At 47.5% G+C, this 27,007-nt stretch overlaps 1 protein-coding gene across 1 annotated transcript in view; it reads right to left on the bottom strand.

Moving 5' to 3' along the window:
• LOC142588992 (uncharacterized) overlaps positions 1–27,007 on the bottom strand; it is a 172,721-nt gene that overhangs the window by 26,603 nt on the left and 119,111 nt on the right. The window contains exon 6 of the mRNA XM_075700786.1: positions 19,285–19,371. Coding sequence (XP_075556901.1) covers positions 19,285–19,371 — 87 coding nt within the window. The remainder of the gene's footprint in view (positions 1–19,284; positions 19,372–27,007) is intronic.

Genomic DNA, 27,007 nt, shown 5'->3' with positions numbered 1-27,007 from the left:
CGATTTTCGCGGAGCATCTTTTTCTGCTCCACGGAGTGACTCCCGCTCTGAATCCCCTCCGACTCTCTCATTGGAACACCTTACTCCCGCCCTCACTCTGCCATTGGAACAAACTTGCTCCGAAACGAGCAGAAAAAGTTGCTCCGACTCCGCCATTGGAATTCAACATAAACCTAATTAATCACCTGGATGCCTCCATGTACACCCTCCTACAGAAGTTTCAGGAAGAAAATCGTGTTCTACTAAACAAATTCTCGACCTACAAACCCCTAAGTAGCGGATATACATAAGTAGCGGATATAATCGTTGTCTTCGCTGCAGATTCACCTTGTTTGTGTCGCTTAACCGACAAAAGTTCCTTGCATGCAGTGTCGCTTGTGATGACTGTTGTCTTGTGATGAATGTGTTGTTTGCAGGCTTCCGATAAAGAATGGTCCTCAGTTTCCCGCTTTTTATGTACACGTTTTCGTCGAAGGAATTCATTTGAGTAGGAGAGTGGCGAGCAGCGAATTTCTTACTCGGGTGGAAGCGAATGAAATGGCTTGTGCCGTGTACAAATATTATTATTATGTCTTCAATGTAAGGCAGATTGGTGTAGGGTTTTACACGGCACGTAAGGATGCTTAAACAAAGGCGAGGAGCAGCAGATAAACAGCAGCCTAGCAGCAGCGAGCAGCGCGAGCTCTCTTGCTAAACACAGCACGGGTCGTCGTCGTCGTCGTCTCCGAGCCACTCTCGCAAACACGAGGCACTTCTGCTTCATTACATTGGCCCCGGGTGTGAAACGGAGCCATCCTGGCGACTCAGGGAGCAGAGAAGAAGAGGGGATCGAAATAAGGCTTCAGCCGGCTAACATGCACTGTCTCCCGACCTCGGCAACGAAGGTCCGGCGATGGTGTTACGGGCTCAACGATATAGTTCAAAGGTGAGGAGGCGTCGATGATCCGGTACGGACCGTGATACCGCGCAAGTAGTTTAGAAGAAAGGCTGGGCATGTGAGGTGGTATCCATAGCCACACAAGGGAACCAGTAGAAAACCAGCTTCTGACGACCCTGATCCTCGCTGGTCTACGAACGAACCAGCTGGCGGCAATTTTCAGCGTATCGGCGACTCTTGAAATAGTTGTGCACTCCGAAGCGTCAGGTCGGTAGGGCAGGATAATATCCAGAAGACACGAAGGCTCACGCCCATACAAGAGAAAAACAGGTGAAAAACCGGTGGTCGCTTGTGTCGCGGTGTTACAAGCGAAAGTAACGAACGGGAGTACGGTGTCCTAATTAGTGTGGTCGGACGAGTCGTACACCCTCAACATGTCGCCCAGTGTTCGGTTAAAACGCTTGGTGAGAACGTTCATTTGGGGGTGGTACGCGGTCGACTTCCGTTGAATGGTCTGGCACTCGCGAAGGAAGGATTGTGTTGCTTAGGACAAGAAGACAACGCCTATCACTGAGTACTTCTCGACGAGCACCGTGGCGAAGGACGAACTTGCGGAGAATGAACATCCAACTTCGCGTGCGGTGGCAGCGGGCAGAGCCGCGGTCTCTGCGTAGCGCGTCAGGTGATCGACGCCAACAATATTCCAGCGGTTTCCACATCTGCTGTATGGGAGCGGGCCATGTAGGTCAATGCCCACGTGGTCGAGCGGTCGAGCAGGGCATGGTAGCGGCTGTAGTGGGCCAGTAGGGTACCGTGTGAGAGTTTCGCTTTGTTGGCAGGCGCTGCACAATTGAATGTACTGCTGCACAAACCGATACATTCCACGCCTGTAATACCGTTGACGCAGTCTGGCGAAGGTTTTTAGGACGCTGGCGTGCGCGCTTTGAGGGTAAGCATGGAAGTACGGGAACATGTCGGAGCGCATGTGATGAGGGATAGCCAGAAGCCATTTCCGACCGTCAGGCATATAGTTGCGGCGGTAGAGGGTGTGGTCTCGCACGGCACAGTGGGCAGACTGACGGCGGAGCGTTCGCGTTGAAGGAACAACCGATGGAGCGGCAAGGTAGTCGAGCAGCAGGGCAGGCGATGGGCCTTTGCGTTGTTCGGAGGGCATGTCAATAGCGGCCAGTTATGACGGGTCTGATGTCGGAGAAGGAACGGAAAGAGAAGCCATATCAGGTGTCATCGTCGAGTGAGAGCGCGCGTCAGCGTCAGAATGCTTTCGACCAGAGTGGTATACGATACGAATGTCATATTCCTGCAGGCGAAGCGCCAACAGCCGAGGCGGCCCGACGGGTATTTCAATGAGGCGAGCCAACATAGGGCATGATGGTCAGTGATGATGCTGAAAGGATGGCCGTAGAGATAAGAACGAAACTTGCCCAATGCCCAAATGATGGCTAAGCATTCCTCCTCTGTAACGGTGCAATTTATCTCAGCTTTTTAAGGGTATGGCTGGTATAAGCCAGGACGTATTCTTCACTTGTGGATTTCCGTTGGGCCAAGACCGCGCCAAGGCCGACACCACTGGCGTCGGTGTGAACCTCTGTCGGCACAGTTGGATCGTAATGGCAAAGAATCGGCGGTGAAGTCAGAAACTCGCGTAACTTGTCAAAGGCTTCTTCGCACGCTGATGACCATGCGGAAATGCCTTTACTTGCCCTAAGCAGCTTCGTCAAGGGTGCGATAATAAAGGCAAGTTCCGCACGAAGCGCTGAAAATAACAGCACAGGCCCATGAAACTTTGCAGGGCGTTGATACATATGGGCTTCGCAAACTCGGCGACGGCGCGAAGCTTGTCGGGATCAGGAAGGACTCCGTCTTTCGAGACAACGTGACCCAAGACAGTTAACGTTCTGGCAGCGAAACGGGACTTCTTGAGGTGGAGCTGTAGGCCAGCTGAAGTGGGACAGGTCAGAATTTCATGGAGACGGGCGAGATGTGCCGGAAAATCCTGTGATAAACAGCTATGTCATCCAGGTAACATAAACAAGTCTTCCACTTGTGTCCGCGAAGGATGGTATCAACCATGGGCTCGAAAGTGGCGGGAGCATTGCAGAGCCCGAAAAGCACACAGGCCATCGGGAGTAATGAAAGCTTTCTTTGGGCGGTCAGTCTCAATCATGGGGACCTGCCAATAGCCAGAGCGGAGATCTAAAGACGAGAAGTATTCGGCACCTTGCAGACAGTCAAGAGCACCGTCGATCCGAGGCAGTGGGTAGACGTCTTTCCTCGTAATCCTATTTGGGCGGTGATAATCGATGCAAAACCGAATGGTGCCATCTTTGTTTCGCCCTAGAACGACAGGTGACGACCAATGCCTTTGAGAAGGCTGAATGACGGCGCGCTGCAGCATGTCGTCCACTTGTTCCGTGATAACTCCGAGCTCTTCTGGGGAAACGCGATAGGCACCCTGTCGCAAGGGGACATGGGAACTGTTGTCGATGGTATGAGAAACATTTGTCGTGCGACCCAAGGATGGTTCGTTGCAGTCGAACGAAGAAATGAACTCGTTCAGTAAAGAAGTTGAGTGCGATGAAATGGCGAGAGGTCTGCGGCGATGGCATTTTCGTAAACTGCTGAAGGCGGTGATGATGAGACGGAATTTATTGCGTCAAGTTGTAAAAGAGGGCCGCCATCGCGAACGTCAAGGTGTTCAATACACGTGACAACTTGCACAAATCCCAAGGTCTCATCGCGCAGTATGTTCTTTGGATACCGATGCGAGTTACAGATGGGTATTAAAGCGGATTCAGACCTAACAGTGAGGACGGCGAACCGGAGAAATAATTCCTTGCGTGGAGCAAGCATGTGAGATGGCGTAAACACCATAGTTGAGTCTAGCACGGCAGTACACGATAAGGTCGCAAGCGCCAATGTCTCTGGAGGTAGATCAATATCATCATCAACGAAGACTGTGAAAACTGAGGTCGGCGCCGATAGATGGCGAGTCACATAGCGGCGAAAGGGCCCCTTGCGTGCGAGAACAATCGATGCTGGCACTATGACGGGACAGGAAGTCCCACCCGAGGATATAGATCATGAGAACAGGAGGGCAACACAAAAAACTCGATGATGTACAAAACGTCTTGGATGACTACACGGGTGGTGCATTCAGCCGTAGGATGAATGCGTTGCGCGCTAGCAGTGCAGAGTGCCATGCCATATGGAGAGGTCGCGACGTTTTTCAGCTGGCGACAATGATTTTCATGGATGACGGAAACTGTGGCCCCGGTATCGATAAGCGCTTGAGTGGATGCTCCCTCGACGTGGACGTCAATGACATTCTGCGGCGAAAATTGAAAGAAATTTCGCTGAGCTTGCAGTTCTTGCCTCCGGAACTGCGCAAGTCAGTTTGCCTCGGCGGTAGGTGGCCGACGACGAATAGGTGACAGCGACCATCTACGTGGAGACGGAGAACGGCGACAGTCTGAATGGCGGTCGCGATCGAAGGGTCTCGGCGGTGAGTCAGTGGCATCTTCGCGGCGTATCTCAGCGGCATGTTGTGCCGCGTAGGGAAACTGGTCGAAGGCGTCACGGTTCGAGGGCATGTTTCGACGACGAAACCGCGCAACGTGACCAGCACTGCCACAGGCGAAGCAAATGGGCCTGTTGTGTGGCGTGCGCCACGTGTCGGCTGGACGAAGGAGCTGGGGTGACTGTCGTGGAACGGGAGCAGGTGGAACCCGGTGCTTTGGTGGTGGGACGGAATATGACAGTGGGGGTGGCCGTGTGACAGCGGCAGCATAGTTGAGCGGCGGAGGTGTGACCCGCGATGGGTAGCCGGCATAAGAGAGTGGTGCAATCGGAGATGCGAAGAGCGGCGGGTAGTCAACATAGGAGAGTGGTGCTGTCCCAGGACCTGGCGGGCGAATGGGGGTAAGTGCATCAGATATTTGGGTATAGATGGCTTGTTGTACGGCCGGAGGTAGTGTTGGGGCAGGATCCTGGCTGTGAAGGAGCAGCGAGAGCTGGCGGGCCGCTTCCTCACGAATGAAGTCCTTGAGCTGAAGGACGAGAGCAGAAGGATTGCTATGGCCAGTGACATCTGCAATGGCCGAGACCGAGTCAGCCTGTGGGATGGTTTGGCGGGCGAAGTTCGGTTGGCGGTGCAATTTGTCGAAACTCTGACACAGGTTGAAGAGTACAGAGACGTTGGTTGGACTCTTCGCCAGCAGCATTTGAAACACGTCGTCCACAATACCCTTCAAAATATGGTTGATCTTCTCATCCTCCGACATCGCTGGGTTAACAGGGCTACAGAGATCCAAGACACCCTCAGTATAGCTGGGGAAAGTCGCGCCCGGTTAATGTGCTCGCTGGCGTAGACGCTGTTCGGCGCGTAGCTTGCGGACGGCGGGGCGGCCAAACACTTCGGTGAAATGTGTCCTGAATGCCGACCAACTCAAAATGTCAGATTCGCGGTTCCTAAACCAGAGATTGGTGACGTCAGCAAGGTAAATTAGGACGTTGATAAGTTTAGGCTGGACGTCCCACTTACTGTGAGCGCCTACACGTTCAAAGGGGGAGAGCCAGTCTTCAATGTCATGTTCTCCGGTCCCACAAAAGATGGCCGGGTCGCGCTGACGGGGAACGCCGGTGGCAGCCATAGGTCCAGTCCACGCGTACGTCGCATCAGCCATGGTAACGGTGGCCAACGTACGATTGTGGAGCTGCAGGTTGACTTGAGAAATTCCAGCAATCTCCCAAAAATGTAAGCATATTTAAATAAAGGCGAGGAGCAGCAGATAAACAATATCCTAGCAGCAGCGAGCAGCCCGAGCTCTCTTGCCAAACACAGCACGGGTTGTCGTCGTCGTCTCCGAGCCCCTTTCGGAAAAACGAGGCGCTTCTGCTTCATTACAGGTAGAATTTCAGCAGGTCTACTCAAAGCTGTCCCATGAAAGTGTTCGCATAGGTGGGAGCGAAAGATGTTTCCATGCTAGTGCCGCAAGTTTGCAGATGGTGAATAGAATTGAATTCCAAATAGCTGAGCGTGAGAACTAACCTAAGGAGCGACAGGTAAAGATATGGAGCGTCTGCTTGGGGTTCGACTACGACCAATATTGATAAGGTTTTAATTCCTTCACTCATGGGCATATTATGTGGAGCACACACATAAAAAATGAGTAGAATAGCATGGTCAGAAAGGATTTCGTTGCCGTTGTTGCCGTCAGTAGTCCGAAAGGAGTGCGGCGTACCTTAAACAAAACATTGGATGCTGGAGGCATGTTTGACTGCGGGTGAGTTCAAAATTTAGAGAATGAATGGTAGGTGTGTTATTATCAGACGCTTTATACCAACCTGGGATTTCTGTTGTAAATATTTCTAATGGAGCGCAATGTATTTTAGGAAGACAAAAGGCGCCTGTTCTACAATCTGAATATGGCTTCGTGATGCCCAAGAAAAAAAGAAGCAGGCCGCTTTTATTTTGGTCAGTCATTTTGACCTTGGTCAGTGATCTTTATTTTCAACAATAATTTTACTTCCCCAGATGTCATGCCGCGGAACTCTTAACTCCATTGGCCTCCGCCACAAATATGGACAACTGGGTACCAGTGGGATTCAATGGTTCCTTGGCGCGTCTAAGCAATAGACAGCCTTCATGATGCAGCTACCAGACTCGGGTTTTGTTCAGTACACGGAGTTGTAATTTATCACGTCGGAGGTAGGCCCTCAAACACACCTTATTGAGAACCAGTAAACTAGACGCAGAATAAATAGGCAGGGGGCATCACAAGAGCGAAAGCAGAGTGCCCTTCCAGTAAGAGACCTGATAAGCACGACACTTCGGGGTCGGGAACATGTCTTCCTACAAGGTAACTGCTCCAGAAAACAATTTTACGCATTCAAGTAAAAAATTATACCGGATTAAGCAATCGCAGACGCCGGAGGTCGTGTGTGCGGCGGAATGCGCAATTGGCTTCCTTGAAAAAGATGAGCACGGCGAAGTGCGCACTCGAGTAATATAATTGCTTTCGGGTGTTGCAAATCTAGCACTCAGCAATTTCTCTCGAAGCACTATTGAAAAACGGTCAAATCCTCACCTCAAAGCAAGAATTTTGACGTTATGCCTGTCAATAATTGTAACGTCGCAGTAGTGCTCGGCCGTTCGGCATACCAGTCGAAACACAGATACCTAGGGATAGCGCATCGTATGCGAATTCTGATAGGAATGTGACCAGGAAGGTTCAAACAGGCTTGCAAAAGCAGCTATTAGATATTTCCCTGCAACTTCCTCAGTCAGGAAAGAAGCTGTATTGCAAAGTGCTCTGCACCAATAATTCGACTGCTGCCGTCGAGGGATTGCAAAACATCCGCAAGAGCGGTACACCTCTGATGCCCGTAGTCTACTTTCAAATGTCGCGCCTATTCCGCCTCTCAGAGTATATTGCCGCGCCGGTACTCCGTTGAAGAAAAGGAGAACGCGAGCGTGCAAGAGCGTATTTGTAAAAGCGCAGTGAAGAAGAAGAAGTCGCGGTGGTGCTGATATATAAAACGGCAACCTGATGCTGTTCTTTCTGCTCTACAACCCCTATTTTGACACTGTGACACTAGTTGAGGCGCGGGAGCCTGCGACCCTATGCGAGCAACCACTATTTGTAGCCGTACACCCAGTCGCGAAGCTCTACCTTCCGTAACGACTCCAGTGCACCGTTTTAGTCGACGCCTGCTTCACCTAAGCCCGTACTTCCCTCCCGTTGCGACTCCCACCAGCATGACAACATCATCGGCAGTTCTCCCTCCTTTACAGACGGCGTTTAGCCTTTCCCAGATGACTCTTGAACACCCTGACGTCTTCGAAATATTCCACGGCGATGCCTTTGAAGATTTTCAGCACTAGCTTGACCAGCATGAACGTGTCGTTCTGGTAAATCTCTGGAAAAAACAAAAATTTGCCCAGGCCCACTCTATGCGAGAAAACAGTGCTCGTACATGGTACGTAAACAGGGAAGCGTGCTTGCAAATGTGGGGCAATTTTAGTCGTCAGCTCCTCGACACATTCGCGAGCTCGGACCCGCGAAAATTACGCGCAACAATGCGTAATAACCCCAGAGATTACGCGCAACGAAACCGTCATCATGTATGCGGCGGAGCCCGTCTGAATCGCCGAGCTGACCCCGATATGACCAAGGCAAAAAAATTGCGTCATCTGATGGGGGAAATACGGAACCAGTCTTTGCCGGTCTTGTACAAAACTCGCCAACAACGGTCGGCGAATTCATCAAAGAAGCGACTGTCATCAAGCTGGTGCTTCAGCAATGTTGCCGCTACTTCGAACGCCAGCGAACAAATCAAATAAGCTCCGCAGCTCAGGTTGTTGACCACACTTAATTACGGGACATGATTCGAGACATCCTGCCTCAAGAGCTTTGCGCCATCGACATTCCTCCTACAGATTCGCCGGTCGTTTCTCCTGCCGAAGTCGTGCGCCAGGAGTTGCAGTAAGCCTTCTCCTTGCAAGCCCCATGTGCAACAACACGTCCGCCGATCTATCCCGACATGGTCCGAAGTCCTCCCCTTTCACCGCCGATAGCTCCATTTCAAGCAAGGCCCGTTCCCGTGCCGTGGTGACAACGGGAGTCGGTGAGACGACTTTCAGTTCACCGTACCGACTTGCGGCGCGGCCAACCGTCGACCCTTCTGCTTCCATTGCGCGGAAACAGGTCACATTGCGCGTTACTGCCCCCATGAAGATGCTGGAGCCTGTCCCTTTTCGCGTGCCGCTTCTCTGCACTTCGACGACCGTCGCGTCCCGAAGAGCGATCAGCTGTCGCCCCGCCAAGCAACCCGACTATGTCGTCGCTGGCAGACCCCTTCACCTGTGCCGCCTTTCGCTTCCCCACACCACCAGAGTTTCCTCAAAGACAGCCGCAGGGTGGGTCGCTCACCTAGTCCGCACCAGGGAAACTAACGGCAGCGACCTGCGGGGGGGGGGGGAGGTTGCCTTGTGTCGAGACACCAAAAATATCCCCATGCTCCCCAGGAAGACGATTGCTAACGCCGACGAAGACTACATGACGACGACGAATACTCCCACCGACGAAGACGACATGACGACGACGGATACTCACGCCGACGACTTTGCCCATGCCGATCTTAGCCTTCTGGTCGATGGACATCACGTCACCGCACTTGACACTCGCGCAGACTTCTCGGATATGGGGCAAGAACTAACCGACCGTATTACAAAAGTGAAGACGCCGTGGACAGGGCCCCACATAAGACGAGCCAGGGCTCAGCTAATGACACCAAAAGGAACATGCGCCGCCCGAATTCATATCGGTGATTCCAACTTCGTTGTGGCTTTCGTCATTCGCGCCGACTGCTGCAAAGATTACATCTTGGGGATGCATTTTCTGCGAGATCACGGCGCAGTCATAAACATTCCGGAACGTATGGTGAAGTTTTCTGTGAGCCCAATGGTGACACGATGTATGATGGGAAACCTGAACGTTTGCGAATCACTCACGATATGAGCATTCAGCCGCGTTCCTGCTGTCTTGTCTTTGCATCATGCAAGAATCCCTACCACAGGGATCCGACTGCGCAGCAAATTGTTGCACACTTGCTCCCGCAGGGTGTTTCTATTGTTAGAGGCGTACTCGACGTGACACACTGGCATGCGGAAGTCCTCACGAACATCAGCAACGAACGCCATCCCATCCAGAAGGGTACAGCATTGTCTACTACGACGACATCACCCGAGTAAAAGGTTCTTTCGCTCTACGAGACATGACTGGGCCGCCCTTGCCACCTTTGTCTGTTGACGTCAAATCCACCCTGTTGCTTTTGGAGCAGCAGCGCCTATTGGAGCTGATGCACCAGCTCGGAGATTCCTTTTCGATTGTGTCAAAGATCCAAAAAATCCCTAATGAAGCACCGTATCATCACGAATCACACTACGTGGGTGATTGGACAAAATCCCTACCGTGTAGTTCTAAAGGAACGTAAAGAGATTTAAAAACAATTAAAGGAAATGCTCGAGGACAGTGTGATAAAGCCTTCGAAAAGTCCCTGGGCGTCACCCGTGGTATTAGTCCAAAAGAAAGACCGCAGTCTGCGATTCTGCATCGATTACCGCAAATCAAACCAGGTCTTGAAGAAAGACGTCTACCGACCACCACGCATCAAAGATTCGACGGACAGGCTGTAGCATGAACGTAATTTTTCATCAATGGATCTGCGAAGCTGGTATTGGCAGATCGAGGCCGATGAGACAGATCGCGAGAAAACTGCCTTTGTGAACCCCGACGGTCTTTACAAATTAGAGGTCCTCCTTCTTTTCGGTTTGTGCTCAGCGCCTGCCACTTTTCATCACCTAATAGACACCGTACTGTCAGGTGCTGAAGTGGCAAACATAATTAGCCTATATGGACCACGTCATAGCGTTCTCAGCTAAATTTGAGGAACACCTAAGCCGGTTACCCACTGCTCTCCATGCTATACACTCAGGTGGCCTGATGTTAAAACTCGAGAAATGTCATTTTGGTTTCAGTGACCTGCGCTTCCTCGGCCACGTGGTCTGTCACGAGGGCGTACGTACTGATCCAGGCAAAATAGACGCTGTGGCAAAGTTCCCCACACCTCCGGGCAAGTAGGCGGTGAGGCGCTTCTTGGGACTGTGCGCCTATTACCAACGATATATTACGAACTTTTCGTGTATTGCTGCGACGTTAACACGTTTGACACAAGACTATGTTCCCTTTCTGTGGGGGAAAAGGTGCAAGTAGCATTTAGCAAACTACGCCAACGCCTGCACGCGCCTCATCTTCTTGCGCACTTCCACCAGCATGCTCCTACAGCCCTTCACACTGATGTGAGCAATGTTCGTCTGGGTGCCGTACTGGTGCAGTGGCAAGACAGCTCCGAAAAAGTAATCGCCTACGCTAGCCGAACACTCTCTTGTACGGAGGAAAAATAGTCAACTACCGAAAAGGAATGCCTCGCCGTGGTGTGAGCGGTTATCGAATTTCGCCCTTATTTGTACGGCTATTCATTCAAGGTTGTCGGCGATCATAATTCTCTATGCTGGTTGACTAACCTGAAAGATACATCTGGCCGTCTGGCGCGGTGGAGTCTTGGGATTCAGGAGTTCGACACGACCTTAATTTACAAATCAGGGAAGAGGCAGACCGACGCAGACTGCATCTCGCGGTCACCCGTCGAGTCCGCAGGTACCGATGATGTGGACGTGTATGCTGCATTTATTGGCGTCGTCGACGCTGTCACAATTTGATAAGAGCGGCGCCACGACCCAGAATTGCTCCCACTAATTATATTTCTTGGAAGGCCGAAGTAAACATGTTCCGCGACGTTACGGGGATTGCCGTCGTTTTCTCTACGTGAGGATGTTCTCTATAAGAAGAACTTTTCAGCGAGTGGCAGCACGTACCTGCTTGTTGTACCGGCATCACTTCTAAAAGCAATCTTAAAAGTATGCCACGATAAAACCACCGCAGGTCATCTAGGCCACAGGAGAACGTTTCCCCGACTCTGACGCAACTACTACTGCCCAAAGCTATCCGCTGCTCAAAGACATCACGTGTAAATATGTGCCGACAGCTAAAGGCGCAAGGTCCCTCCCGGTAAGCTTACATGTCTCTTATATCCGGCCAGGCCAGACCAGCCATTCCCCATACCAGGCCAGCCATTCGCCCAAGTTGGAATGAATTTCCTGGGCCCATTTCCAAATTCTACAGCTGGCAACAGATGGATAATCGTTGCCACCGATTACCTGACGTACTACGCGGAGACAAAAGCTACCCAGCAGGGCACAGCAGCCAAAGCAGCCAATTTTTTCAACGAAGGCATCATCCTGAGGAACGGCGTCCCAAAAATCCTCATCACAGACAGGGAGTTCACTTCTGAACCCCTTGACTCGGTTCTCAGACTCAGCACTACAAGCCACCGAAAACAACCGCATATCATCCACAGACGAACTGACTATCCAGGCGTCTTAATAAGACCCTCGCAGACATGCTTTCCATGTATGTCAACGAAGAACATAAGAACTGGGATCAGATTTCCCCTTACGTTACCTTCACCTACAAAACCTCTTGACAAGAAACTACTGGAATGACACTGTTCAGCTTGGTCCACGGTCGCGAAGCCGCGACAACACTGGATGTCACGCTGCCGCACGGGCTTGACGGCATACCTACCAATGTTGACGAATTTTCTTAGCACGCCAAAGAAGCCAGACAGCTTGCCCGCGTACGTATCTGGATTCAGAAAGACCAAGATGCGAAACGATACTATCTTCCACACAGGTCAGTTTTTAATAATAATAATATTTGGGGTTTTACGTGCCAAAACCACTTTCTGATTATGAGGCACGCCGTGTTGGAGGACTCCGGAAATTTTGACCACCTGGGGTTCTTTAACGTGCACCTAAATCTAAGCACCACAGGTCAGTTTTTGACACTCCCAGCGACATAGTACGGGTTTGAACACCGACACCACGTCGTAGACTTTCCAAAAACTCCTACGACGGCACCTTGGTACGCACAAGGTACGACGGTACCTTGGGCCGTACAAAGTGATCCGCCGCCTGAGTGACGTGAATTACGAGGTCGTTCCTGACAGTGACAATAGTTCAAGTCACTGCAAGCACTTGCCTGAAGTGGTACATGTGGTACGGATGCAGCAGTACCTGACAAACAAATTTTTTTTTACTTTCTTGTTTTTTTTTCTTGCGTGTTTAACTCTGGGCCGTGAACCACTGCCCTCATACGCCTAAATTGCTCATCGGGACACTGCTTCCTTCGGAAGGACGTAAATGCCGCGTCTGTACACCGCTGCAGAAAAGAGGAACGCGTGTGTGCATGTGCGTATTTGTAAAAGCGCAGTGAAGAAGAAGTCGTGGTTGCGCTCATAATTAAAACGGCCACGTTCTGCGGTGCCTCCTGTTCTACAACCCCTGTTTTGACGTTGTGACAATACGCTTAGCATACTGACTCTGCACACCAGCAAGACGGAGGCTCATCTCTAGAACATATGTCATTACATAAACAAGCTGAGGGGCATCTTTATGGATGAAGATGAAGAACTCGTGTCATTCGACGTAAGCTCCGTTGTACAAGCGTACCTGTGGATCTTCCGGCCTAAACTTGTAGGCAATTGCTTCATAATCAGCAGACTTTGTAGGGTCGCACCACTTTGTACGTCACCGAGCTGTGCACCTGGTGATAGTTTTGCTTGCACAACATGTACTTCTCGTGCAATGGCGAATTCCGCATTTTTGGTGAAGTGATGGCAGCATCCATTTCACTCACGACTGCAAATCTGGAAATGGAAGCACTTCAAGCCATGGCCTTTAGTCATTTCGCCCATACCTAAAGTGCTCTTGAGAAACGTTGACGACTTATTCCGCGTCATAAACAAGAAGGATGTGCACCGCTTCCTTGACTCTCTTAATGGTGTGGAGACTTCTATCAATTTTATTGTGAAAGAAGAGAAAGCCGGTTGTTTTCCTTTCTTGAATAAGATCGATAAGCACGCTTCCGCTCGCCTCGCCATGAGGGTGTACCAAAAGCCAACTCATTCGAGTAAATATTTTGGCTCCTAGTTTATTCCTCCGACCGGCCACAAATGTTCAGTGGTTTGTTCAATACTTCAACTCACACTTCACACCAGCTGCACTGCAGACAGCCTGCAAGAAGGCTTAACGAAGAATGCGTATCCCAGGCACCTTATACGGAGGTGAATCAAGTTCCTGATGAATAATCTACAGTCGGGCAGGCAATGGGTACTTAAGCATCGAGACGAAAGCACGCTACTGTCCCTTATACTCGAGGTGCGCACGAGCGACCCACCACAATGGATGAGCGATTGCAGTACTGCGATACTAAGCACGAGGTCGCGATATCAAAATCCGGCCTCGCCGGTCCTATTTAGTTGGGGGGATGCAAAAACGCCTTTATTACGTGCATTGGGGGCACATTTATTATAACTTTCTGATCAAAATTATTACGAAGGCGTGCCTCATAATCAAACAGTGGATTTGCCACGTGAATTTCCCGAATTCAGTTCAGTACTGCTGCAAGCGAAAGCCTAGCTTGAGTTTTAAAGAAACGTAATGTACAGATTGCGCATGTGCGAGCAAGTCAACTTAGATATTAATTGTTTATTGTGAGGGATCTTATCCTTTGGGAACAATTTTCCGGCATGGTATACAGGATAACGTGCACCGATTGCGAGTCTGTATATTTAAAGCAGAAATATCTGCAGCCTTCCCAAGCAGCACAAGAAGGATGTTAGCAAAGGCCACACAGTGACAAATGCCCTCGGAGATTATGCCAATCTGACGGGCTCCGAGATAAGTTTGGACAACGCACGCATTATGGCTACAGAGAAGAAATTGTCTACGAGACGTAATCTTGAATCACGAATAATTCAAACTACAAGTAACACAATCAACAGATCTCGAATAATATACCCTGTGTACTCCCAAACAAGGCATCAAGTACCGAACGCTTCTTGAGAACCTTCTTCTTAGCTGATATTCCATTGTGAACAAGCGATATGTATGAATCCTGAAACGTAACGTTTTTTTTTATTTTTACCTCGGTCAGTAAGCTGCTTCCTCTTTATCATTAATGTTATCGGACTGGACGGTATTCCTTCGAACAACTACATGTTGATGTTATGGCAGTAATTTACTGCCGTGAAATTACCGAAGTAAATATTTTTTACTAGGCAGGCTAAAAACAAATATAATTTTTAAGGATTGCGTTCGTTCAGCTTGCCATTCGAGAAAAGTTTCGCTGAGCGTCTGCGCTTGCAAGGGAAAATTCATCAATATTAGCCGTCCAACCCTACAGCTCATAAAATATTTCCATGAATTTTTACTCAATTTGAAGACTCTCTGTAAAGACGCATAACGCAATTAAAAATTTTTCTATGAAGTCTGAGAATTTCCTCCTAGAAAATTCGTTTGAACGGCTCAGCTTCATTCCATGTGCAACATTCACATAACAGCAATGCGGATATCGACACATTGTGGCTCACGTGTAGAGTCATTATATCTTATTGCCAACCAATTACATGCCATGTAGACAAAAGAAACTTAGTAGGCATAATCCATGGAAAACGCGTGAAGTTACATGCGCGAAATGCAAACTGAATGAGAAAATCGCTAGAAACTAATATATAAATATTAACGCATGACGATCTCAGGGCAGCTACCCAATGTAAGAAATCAAGAATTAGTAGAGCTAAACAGTTCTCTTTTATTAATATGCCTACAAACTTTTTGAAAGCTTCTCCCACAAGGTTTTGGAGCTACGTTAACGAAAAGAATTGTAACGACAGCGGAACCTCAAACGAAGGTATTAAAAACTCTGCGAAGTTGCTTAACGACTACTTCTGCTCCATTTTGACTGATGACAACGGCACACTACCAAAGCAGGCTTCTCTAGAAATGAGCCTCTAGAGCCACTCACACTAACCGAAACAGGCGTACTTAAAAACAACTTAACTTAGACCAAAATAAATAACCAGGACCCGATAGTATACCAAATGCATTCCTTCGCAGATAAGCTGAGGGGATGGCTAAGTACTGATTAATAATTTTTAACGAATGAATATCTTCGGGCTGGGAAACAGCGAAAGTGAAATAAATGACTGAATCGGGAAGTAAAAGAGAACCCGCTAACTACAGACCAAGCTCACTAACATGAACAGTCTGTGAACTACTAGAACACATTATCCTAAAGTAAATAGCGCGATACCTTGAACAGGAAGAAGTACAGACAGATCGTGCGCATTGTTTTCGCAAAAGAGTTTACATAGTCCCACAACTAATTCATATTGTTCACGATGTATCGTTAAGTAATGAGCTACAGAAACAGCATTGCCATTTGTTGGGCGTGTTGGTAAACTGAAAGCACATTTAGCGCCAGCAAACAAGGACGGAAGGGAGACGACACCACAATGCGCTAACTTTAACATCTTGATTTTCAGGAAATACACCTATATAACCCATGCACAGTGGCGCCACCTTATACAAATCTTACCCATCCAAAAAAGCCGTCTCCTTATCTAACAAGTCGACTGAAGGGGCACTAACACACGTGTCACTATTCCGCGAGATAGCCTGAGCCTCAATAATCTCTCCCACGTCTTTATCTTTGTGCTTCGCAAGAACCCGGCAGGATCCATACACCGGCGCACAGCCGCATTCCTGACAGTGGGTTGACAGATAACCGTATTGCTTATTTTTCACATTTTGGCAATGTTCCCGTAATCGGTCATTAAGACATCTCCCTGTCTGTCCGATGTATTTTTCCCACAGGACAGCGGAAGCTCATATACAACAGCTTCTACGCATCCCACTGGCGCTTTTGGATGATTCGTAGAGCATCCGCCAGCTGGCTTACGGTACGGGTCCGTTAATCGATATATTTTTGCCAGCTTTTCTGGTGCGGAAAAGATCACTTTTGTGTCCACCCGGCTAGCCATTTTCCTAAGTTTATGTGCCGTTCTATGCAGGTAGGGCTATCTTCCTTCGCTATTCGCTATCTTCCTTCTACGTTCCGTCCCTTGATTTGCCGTGTCCCGAGTTGTGCTATCTGACCTGTACCTTTTTAGCAGCTCCTCGACGACCGAAACTTGCACTGATTCCGGAAACCCTGCTGCTGATAACCTGCCCGACTGATCCATAAGACTCGTATAGATCTGTGGTGGCAAGACTTCTTTAGAGCATTTCCAAAGCATAAGTAGGCAATGCTCCTCTTGACGAGCTTCGAGTGAGCTGACCGACACGATAACAGGGGCTTATTAGCTCTAGGTTTATACTCCCAACACGTAGAAGCTGTTAGATATGAGCTGTTAACGTAGATGCGTAGACGCTGTTGTATATAAGCTTCCGCTGTCCTGTGGGAAAAAATAGATCGGACAGACAGGGAGATGTCTTAATGACCGATTACGGGAACATTGCCAAGATGTGAAAAATAAGCAATACGGTCATCTGTGTATGGATTCTGGCGGGTTCTTTCGAAGCACAAAGATAGAGACGTGCGAGAGATTATTGAGGCTCAGGCTATCTGGCGGAATAGTGACACGTGTGTTAGTGCCCCTTCAGTCGACTTGTTAGATAAGGAGACGGCTTTTTCGGATGGGTAAGATTTGTATAAGGTGGCGCCACTGTACATGGGTTAGATAGGTGTATTTCCTGAAAATCAAGTTGTTGAAGTTAGAGCATTGTGGTGTCGTCTCCCTTCCGTCCTTGTTTGCTGGCGCTAAATATGCTTACAGACACAAATCGATCTACTCTTTCTAAACTTTTGCAATGCTTTCGATCGTCTAACACAAAAAAATTAATTTATAACTCAAACTTACCTTGATAAAAGGCACTATTCTCCACTAGACCAACGTCTATCTTACTAGCCCAACTCAATTTGTAGAAGTCAACCAGCAATATTCCATTAAATCTAGCGTAGGATCCGCAGTTCCACAAGGAATTATTACGGCTGCAATTTAATTTCTCATATACATTCTAATAATCCAGTTAACGTTAGACATTTTGGTGACGATTGTGTTCTTTATCAGGTAATGAATTCCAATAAAGACCACGTGGCTTAGAACAACGTTTTGTCACTTGTATAAAAAGGTGTAACGAACGCCAAATGACTCTAAAGATTAACGAATTCGCTACTTTAACACTCCCGTGAAAAAAGATCAGATCAAAATTTTCTTACAATATAAATAACGCCACACTTAAGAAAGCGAAGAAGTACAAGTACATTGACTAAACATTAACACACGACTTCAGATGGGAGCGCTATGTAAACAACGTTACCTCAACCGCACAAAAAAGTTGTGTTTCTTAGACGTCTCAGACTAGCACCCCCAAACAAAAAACAACTAGCATATAACACATTTGTCAGATCTGTATTAGAATATGCTAACGCTGTTTGGTTTCCTTTCACCAAAGAACTCATTTACAAATTAAAAACAATTCAAAGGAAGGCACTACTATATATTTACAATAGATATAGGTTAACAGACTCACCCACAGAATTGTTAAAACAGGCCGGTCTACTGATCGTGCAAAACCGAGCCAAGCTCGCACTATTAAAAATTATGTATCAACTTATTCACATTGAAATAAAAGTAGACAGGTCGAAATACTTATATACTATAGCTAAAACACGATACTATATACTATAGCACAAACACGACTCACCTGCGAAGCATACGCTATCATTAAACAAGCACCCTTTTCATGCAGAAAGCCAAAAGTCTTCGTTTTTCTGAGTAATGACGCGCGAATGGAATAAGCTGGACCCTAATATTACAAACAGTCCAACCTTATCAACTTATTTACCATTAGCCGAAAATGAATTGCATGCTTCACAATTAAGACCTTCATAATATGCCTGTGTCGCCATACATTTCTGTGCCATTTATTTGATTTCACCATATTGTGTTCACAAGCTCAATTTATTCAAGAACACCTGAAACGTGTCTTATGCGCCTCTTTTGCACACCAAACTTTTTTATCTTGTATTACTTGCCATTACTAAGTATTTTTTTCATTCATGCAAATTGTTTACCTCTTTTCCTGTTGTAATTGTAATCTCAATTCCGATTGTTGCTCTTAAATTTACTGTCATGTGTTATTGTGTAATTAATACCTACCATTTTGTTCACCTTTGTAAATTGTCAACCTTTTTTATTACCTCTTGGTTTTCTTTAGCATTGTTAAAATGTATTACGTTATTTTCCTGCTTACTATGCTGTTTGCTTTTGCTAATTGCCTATCTATTGTGTGTGTAATGCTAATATAGTGTAATTATTACTATTGGATTATAACATAACTGTGTAAATGCCCTTCCTGTTATGATCCTTGATGGGATTGAAAGTATAAATAAAATAACTAAAATAAATAACTAAAATACAAATATAAATTGCCGCGACGTAGCCAGAGAAACTGGCAATAAATCAGTTTTCTGCCCTCAACAACCTCTAAGTTTATAAGTTATATTTAATCCCCTATTGTTCCCAATAACTTAGTTAGGTTGACGTTGAAAAATTCCTACAGCTCTCATGGGAAGCGCCAGTCACTTGACGTCGCCATTTGGAAAGAATAATTTGCATTAGTATTTCTGGGACGGCTGCATGTTTTTGTGCCGTAGACAAAACTGTACCGAAACTCTGAGCCATATACGCACGAAGAAACAATCAGAATACGCGAACTCTGCTAGACATCACCAACTTGGTGGCGTAGTTTCAGTAGCTACCGATCAAGTATAGCGGGTTCCTCCATGTATGTACGCTCAAACCAATGGGTAACCTCATGTGATAGACAACCGCGCCGAACGTCAAGTTACAAGTCTTACCCGTTTGATTGTAGGCTCCAATCAGTACACACTTGTCATCGCTGTAGAGCACGTACTCCATGTACACGTTTTCTAATAATGTTGTGCCTGAAGAGAATAAACCAAAACTGTCACACATAAGTCGCCAATAAATATTTCTCACAATCCACTCTCTATGGCTAAATTTCTCTTTCTTTCGGTCTAGTTAGTACTGAAAAGCGTCCACAGTAACACAATTTGCTGTTTTCTGACGATACAGCTCGTGTCTCCTGATCACCATACTCTCTCAAAAGGTGCTTGGGTACGAGCACACTTCGGCCACGGCTACTTGTCTCCGCACACTTGGCCTTCTGGGGTTGGCTCTTCGCACCAGATTTCCCGCAAAATGACAAGATTTCTGTTCCACTGTGAAAATAGCTCTTAGAGCTATTTTTCCTGGCGTAGCCGAGAAAACGCACCCATTATCATCATCATCACCACCATCATCATCTATTATTCTCTTAAAGGCCCCTGCTCGTAAGGGAGGTATTGCATAAGGGAGGCAGGTGGTTGGTACATTTACAGAATACAAAAAATGGTCGGTAATACAAAATGGGGAAAACTTGTGAAGTAATTGAATGAATAATGAACAGGATATGCATCGTCGAACAGGGATCACTAACACCCACAGAAAAAGAACATTATAAAGCACACACGGCGAAGCGAAATACAATTCAAGAACGCTTGGTACAGAGAAGTGAAATTGAAAAACAAAGCATGATTGAAACGAACAAAAATGAAGGTGAATTGTAGGTAATAGAAGAATTATTGTATGGACAATAAATAACGAAATTTTACATGATCACGTTCGAGCACAATCAATTCGGAAAATTCGTTCCATTCCAATATAGCAGTAGGCAAGAACGAGTTGATAAAGGCATTAGTATTACCGTGAAGACGCTAGACGCTCAATGAATCGAAAAACCGTGAGAAGGGTCAATCGTGGGACGAAGGAGCGTTCCAAGTAACTGCGAAAATGTGTAGTATATTGCCTGAAATAAACAGATTAGGACAATTCGGCGTCGGTACGCTAAAAAACATAGAGAGAAAGTTATTTATTTCACTGATGCTGTGCTTATAGTAATAATTAGAACATGTAAATCGTGCTGCGCGCTTTTGGACTGCTTCAATGGTGTTAATGAGGTAAATTTGATGGGGGTTGCAAATACAAGGCTCATATTGAAGCTTTGTGCGTACATATATGTTTCATAGGCCAGTTGTCTAACAGAGGGTGGTGACAAAGATTGATTTCTTCTCAATAATCCCCATGACCTCGACGCGTCTGCTGCATCCTTTATTATGTGTTATCACCAGGTTAGCTTTGTAGTAATTAAAAGGACCCCGGAACGATGTTGCCGATTTTGTACAAACGTACGGAGTCGTTAGAGCAGGTCCTTCTGATAAATAATTGGCGTACCTAAGGGCTCCTCGTAAAGTGTGTAATTTCATCCTCATCATAGTCATCATCACCATCATCATGATCAGTCTAATTACGCCCACTGCAGCGCAAAGGCCTCTACCATACTTCAACTACTCCAGTCATGTGTTAATTGTGGCCATGTTCTCCCTGAAAACTTCTTAATCTCATCCGCCACTGAACTTTCTACCGCTCCCTGCTATGCTTCCCTTCCCTTGGAATCCAGTCCGTAACCTTTAATGACCATCGGTTACCTTCCCTCCTCATTACATGTCCAGCCCAAGCCCATTTCGTTTTCCTAATTTCAACTAGGATGCCATTAAGTCCTGTTTGTTCCCTCACCCAATCTTCTCTTTTCTTATCCCTTGACATTACACCCATCATTCTTCTTTCCATAGCTCGTTGCGTCCTCCTCAATTTAAGCAGAGACATTTTCGTACGCCTCCAGGTTTCGGCCCCGTACGTGAGTACTGGGAGGACACAGCTGTTATACACTTTTCTCTTGAGGTGTAATGGCAACCTGCTGATCATGACCTGAGGATGCCTGCCAAACGCACCACAGCCTATTCTTATTCTTCTGATTATTTCAGTCTCATGATCCGGATCCGCTGTCACTACCTGCCTTAAGTAGATGTATACCCTTACCACTTCGAGTGCCTTGCTACTTATCATAAACTGTTGTTCTCTTCCGAGACAGTTAAACATGACTTTAGTTTTCTGCAGCATAAGTTTTAGACCCACCCTTCTGCTTTGCCTTTACAAGTCAGTGAGCATGCATTGCAATTGGTCCCCTGAGTTACTAAGCAAGGCAATATAATCAACGAATCGAAAGTTATTAAGGTATTCTCCACTAACTCTTATCCCCAATTCTTCCCAATCCAGGTTTCTGGATTTCTGGATCTCCTGTAAACACTCTGTGAATAGCACTGGAGAGATCGTATTTCCCTGCCTGACGCTTTCTTTATTGGGATTTTATTGTTTTTTTATGGAGGACTACGGTGGCTGTGGAGCCGCTATAGATATCTTTCCGTATTTTATATACAGCTTGTCCAGAACCTTATTGCCTAGTGCCTCCACGTCTGCTGAGGTTTCGACTGAACCAAAGGCTTTCTCAAAAGCAATGTAAGCTATATATAAGGGTTGGTTATATGCCCGCACGTTTCTCTATCAACTCACGGACAGTGTGATTGTGGTCCATTGTTGAGTAGCCTTTACAAAATCTTGCCTGGTCCTTTGGTTGACAGATGTCTAAGGTTATACTGATTGTATTTGCTATTACCTTAGTAAATACTTTGTAGGCAACGGACAGTAAGCTGATCGGTGTATAATTTTGCGTCTTTGGCGTCCCTTTTCTTATGGAAAAGGATTATGTTGGCATTCTTTCAGGATTAGGGTACGTTGGAGGTCTTGAAACATTGCGTATACAGGGCAGCCAGTTTTTCTAAAATAATCTGACCACCATCCTTCAATTAATCTGTTGTTACCTGATCCTCCCCAGCTGCTTTCCCCATTTGCATAGCTCCGAAGGCTTTCTTTACTTCTTCCGGCGTTACTTCTGGGATGTCAATTTCCTCTAGACTATTCTCTCTTCCATTATCGTCGTCGGTGCCACTGGTATTGTATAAATTTCTGTAGAACTCCTCAGCAACTTGAACTATCTCATCCATATTATTAATGATATTGCCGGCTTTTTTTCTAAATGCATAAATCAGATTCTTGCCAATTCCTAGTTTCTTCTTTGCTGCTTTTAGGCTTCCTCCATTCCTGAGAGCATGTTCAATTCTATCCATAATATACTTCCTTATGTCGGCTCTCTTACGCTTGTTGATTAAATTGGAAAGTTCTGCCAGTTCTATTCTAGCTGTAGGGTTAGCGGCTTTCATGCATTGGCGTTTCTTATTGAGACGTTTCGTCTCCGGCGATAGCTTACTAGTATCCTGTCTAACGAAGTTACTACCGACTTCTGTTGCAAACTCCTAGATGATGCCCGTAAGCTTGTCATTCATTGCTTCAACACTAAAGTCCTCCTCCTGTGTTAAAGCCGAATATATGTACTATAGCTTGATCGGGAATTCATCTATGTAATCTATTATAAGGTTTCAAAAATGTACATCGCTGCCGATGACAGCTCATTGCTCAGCTTAATTGTCACGGCCCCTACCCATATGACGTAAATCACCCAATTGACGTCAGTTGGGCGAGCTAACCAATTGGCTGCCCAGGGTGTGTCATCGATAATTTTTCCAACTTTATGGTGAACAAATGATGTTCGTAATAGTTGGAATGTTAGTCAATTCGTTTCTATAAAAATAAACAGGAAGAGAGTGCAGAAGAACAATTTCTCACTACACGTAAGCACTTCCACCACAAAGGAAGCGTCGTCTGCTTGTTTTACAACTTGCTCCATTTTGACGAGAGCTCCGCGGTCAGAGTCGGTCTCAGTCTTTTCGCGAGCACTATGATTCGTAGAGGAGGAGGAGGAAGAACTTTATTAAAAACACCAGTCAATGAACGTCAGGAGAGAAATGCTTCTCCCCCTTCGCCCCTAGCCGTCGGCCGGAATACCGTGAGACACAGCAGCAGCAAGGGCTTGACCGATGAGGTCCCGCTGGACGTTGGGGTCTGGGCTGCGGAGCAAAGCCTCCCAGGATTCTAGAGTGCGCGAACTATCATTCTTAGCCTGACATGTCCACACCATGTGAACCAGATTTGCTGCCTCATCACAGAATTTGCACTTTGACCTGAATACTCCTGGATGCCACTTGCTGTAGAGTACGGGGTTTGGAAAAACCCCCATCTGTAATTTCCTCCACATAACCTCATCTTTCTTGCTGAGCGTTCTGTCCGCTCCCGGGTAAATTTGGCGATTTAGTCTGTAGTATGCTATGATTTCCTGGTATGCGCGCATATCCTCTCTTCTGTTTATAGTTTCGGTGGTTTGGGAGCTTCCGGGGGTCGACCGGTAAGTGAGACCTCGGGCGACCGAATGAGCCTCCTCGTTCCCTCTAAGTCCCTGGTGAGCTGGTGCCCAAACGAGCAGAACAAGCTGCCTGGGTCCTCCTTCCCTGTTTAATATACGGATGGCAGTTTCCGTCACCCTCCCCGATTCGTAATTTCTCACAGCGTTTTTGGAGTCGCTGATGACCACATTTACCCCCCTTTGGCTGAGGGCCAAGGCTATGGCTACTTCCTCAGCTTCAACCGTCTCGACGCCACTGACTGTGCAGCACGCCACCGGTGTTCCGTCTTCTCTAACCGCCACGGCCGCGTGTGCCGCTTTGCTTTCATATTCCGCAGCGTCCGTATATAGGACGTCCTGTCGACAAGTGTATCTAGCTTGTAATGCCTCTGCCCTGTCTTTACGCCTGCCGTCGTGAAAGGCAGGGTTCATGTTCCTGGGTAGCGGAGGTATTTTTATCTTGTCCCTGATATGTCTGGGTATGTCGCCTGAGCGCACTTGCTCATGTTTGGGCTCGTAGCCTAATTTCTCTAGAATTTTCCTGCCTGTTTTAGATCCAAGTAGCCTTTGGTGCTGCGCGGTAACGGCAGCCTCAATCAGTTCCTCGAGAGTGTTCGACACACCAGCTTCATAAGTTTGCCGGTGGGCGTGTTCGGGGGGAGTCCGAGCGCGACCTTGACACTTTTCCTAATAATGATTTCGAGCTTGTTCCGTTCTACAGAACTGAGCTTGAGGTAGGGTGCCACGTACACTATCCTACTGATTACGAAGGCTTGTGCTAGCCTCAGGAGATTCGCCTCCTTCATCCCAGCGTGCCTGTTCGCTATTCGTCTGATAAGACGACACGTTTGATTTGAACTGGCTTCTAACCTAGCAAGCGTTTCATAATTTTTCCGGTTGGCCTGAATCCTCAGCCCGAGGACGCGGATACTGTCGACCGCAGGGATCTCGGCGCCGTTGACGTACAGGTGTATGCCCGCCTCACGCTTTTGGTGAAGCCGCCGTTTTCCGGGGGGCATCAGGAACAGCACTTCCGACTTTTCGGTCGAACATTTAGGTCCTTTGGGTTTCAGGTACTCCTCGATAATGTCAATTGCATTTTGCAGGGAGCTTTCAATTTGCCCATCACTGCCCTTGTTTATCCGTAGTGTTAAGTCATCCGCGTATATGGTGTGGTTTAGATTCTCAATTTCCTCCAACCGTTCAGGGAGTTTCAACATAGCAATGTTGAAGAGGGTAGGTGATAAAACCGAGCCCTGCAGCGTCCCCGCGTTACCCAGGTCAATGCTCTTTATAGATTCTTCCCCTATCTTGAGAGTGGCTTTCCTGTTGGTAAGAAAGTCCTTGATGTAATCGTACACTCTCTTCCCGACATTGAGTGAGTTCAAATTCTCCAAGATGGACGCGTGCCTCACGTTGTCGAATGCCTTTGCCACATCTAACCCCACAATCACTTTCGTGTCTCGCGTTTGCTTATCTATAATTTGGTCTTTGAGCTGCAGCATCACGTCGCATGCCGACAGCTTTGGTCGAAAACCGATCATGGTGTCCGGATACAATCCATTTTCCTCCATGTACCTATTGAGCCGCGTCAGAACAACGTGCTCCATAAGCTTACCCACGCAGGAGGTGAGCGATATAGGCCTGAGGTTCTCGAAGCCTAGTTTTTTGCCCGGCTTGGGAATGAAAATGAGGTTGGCGAGTTTCCACTCCTGCGGTATCGTCCCCTTCTCCCAGCACTCCTGCATATACGTTGCGAGGTTGGCGATTGAGCTGTCGTCTAAATTACGGAGCATTTTGTTGCTCACTCTGTCCGGCCCTGCCGCTGACTTAGTCCGTCGCCGATTAATCTCCGCTCTGACCTCAGCCAGGGTGATGGGGGCGTCTAATTCCGAATTCTCTCCCCCTCCGTAGTCCGGGAGGGGTTCAGGTCCGGCGGGATTGATGTACCTATTCCTAACTACTTCTAAGAGTTCCTTCTTAGTGCCATCAAACTGATGTGCCATTCTTTCCAGCTGTTGTTTGGACGCTGACTTTGTGCTATCCGGATCTAAGAGGTGGCGAAGAAGTCGCCACGTCCCCGCGGTACTCATATTCCTCTCCATCTGATCGCAGACGTTCCCCCAATTATGCTTCGTGAGCGTGATTGCGTGCTCTTCAATTTCCTTGTTTAAAGCCGCTATCTGTTTCCTGATATTTCGATCCCATCTCTTCTGTCGAAGTCGGTCCTCCAGCCTTTTCTTTTTCCTCCAGAGATTAACTAATCTCCTGTCTACCGCTTCGTTGTCCCCCTCAGTTTCCACCACTTCGGTGGCCTGTTTAACAGTGCGCACTACACCATCGCTCCACTCTGCAATATTAGAGATGGGAGCCGGGTCTCCCCTGAGTGCCCTGAAAGAGTCCCAATTTACAGCATCCACCCTCCTTTTCCGGGAGGTTGTCGGGCCTCCTTCTACCACCACTTCTATGATTTTGTGATCGCTGCCTAAGTCTTCGTTTGTATTGCACCACGTGGCTTTAGTGCCGTTCCCCGTCAAGGTGAGATCGGGTGTCGTATCACACGCGACACTATTTCCCTTCCTCGTAGGCTGCATCGGGTCGGGTATTAAATCCAGATTATGAGTTTGTATGTCGTCCCACAATTTCCTACCTTTGATCGAAGTCTGCTTATATCCCCATGCCGTGTGGTGAGCGTTAAAGTCCCCCACGATCAACAGCGGGTTGTTCTTAATTTTACGTAGCGTCGTCGCGAAGAGATCCCCGAAGTCGCATTTTCTTTGTCTGGGAGAGCTGTACACATTTAATACAAACAAGCTACAGTCTTTCTTTCTTCGCGGTATCAGTTCTACGAGGACGTGGTCGATTTGTGCATTCCCGGTGTCATGCTGCACCGCTGTGACGTTGCGCCTGATTAGGGCGGCCACCTGCGTGCTTTCGCCTTCGCCTAGATAGGATTTGTACCCCGACAATTTTGCCTTTCTGCCGCATTCCTGTAGTGCTATTAGCTCCGGTCGATCCCCGTTCCTCAGGAATTCCTGTAGGACCGCACGCTTGCGCGTGAAGCCTCTACAGTTCCATTGCCAAACGGTGTTTTTACTGGATCTGTGAGCCATGACTGCCAACTAGCTGAGTTCCTAATACTTGCTGGGTGAGCTGCTCATATGCCCGGTCTCTCTTCGCAAATTCTGCCTTAAGTTCTTCAGTGAGTTTGTTATCCCTCTGATGCAGTCGCTCTGTGAGATTGTTATCTCGCTGATGCAACTGCTGTGTCAGATTTTGGAACATCCCCAACATGCGTTCCTCGAAGGCCTTGCGCCATTCATCGTCCT

Source organism: Dermacentor variabilis, chromosome 7, assembly GCF_050947875.1.
Source record: "Dermacentor variabilis isolate Ectoservices chromosome 7, ASM5094787v1, whole genome shotgun sequence".
Lineage (NCBI taxonomy): Eukaryota > Metazoa > Arthropoda > Arachnida > Ixodida > Ixodidae > Dermacentor > Dermacentor variabilis.
The sequence above is the reverse complement of the archived record's forward strand: the minus strand, read 5'-3'. Positions and strand labels throughout refer to the sequence as shown.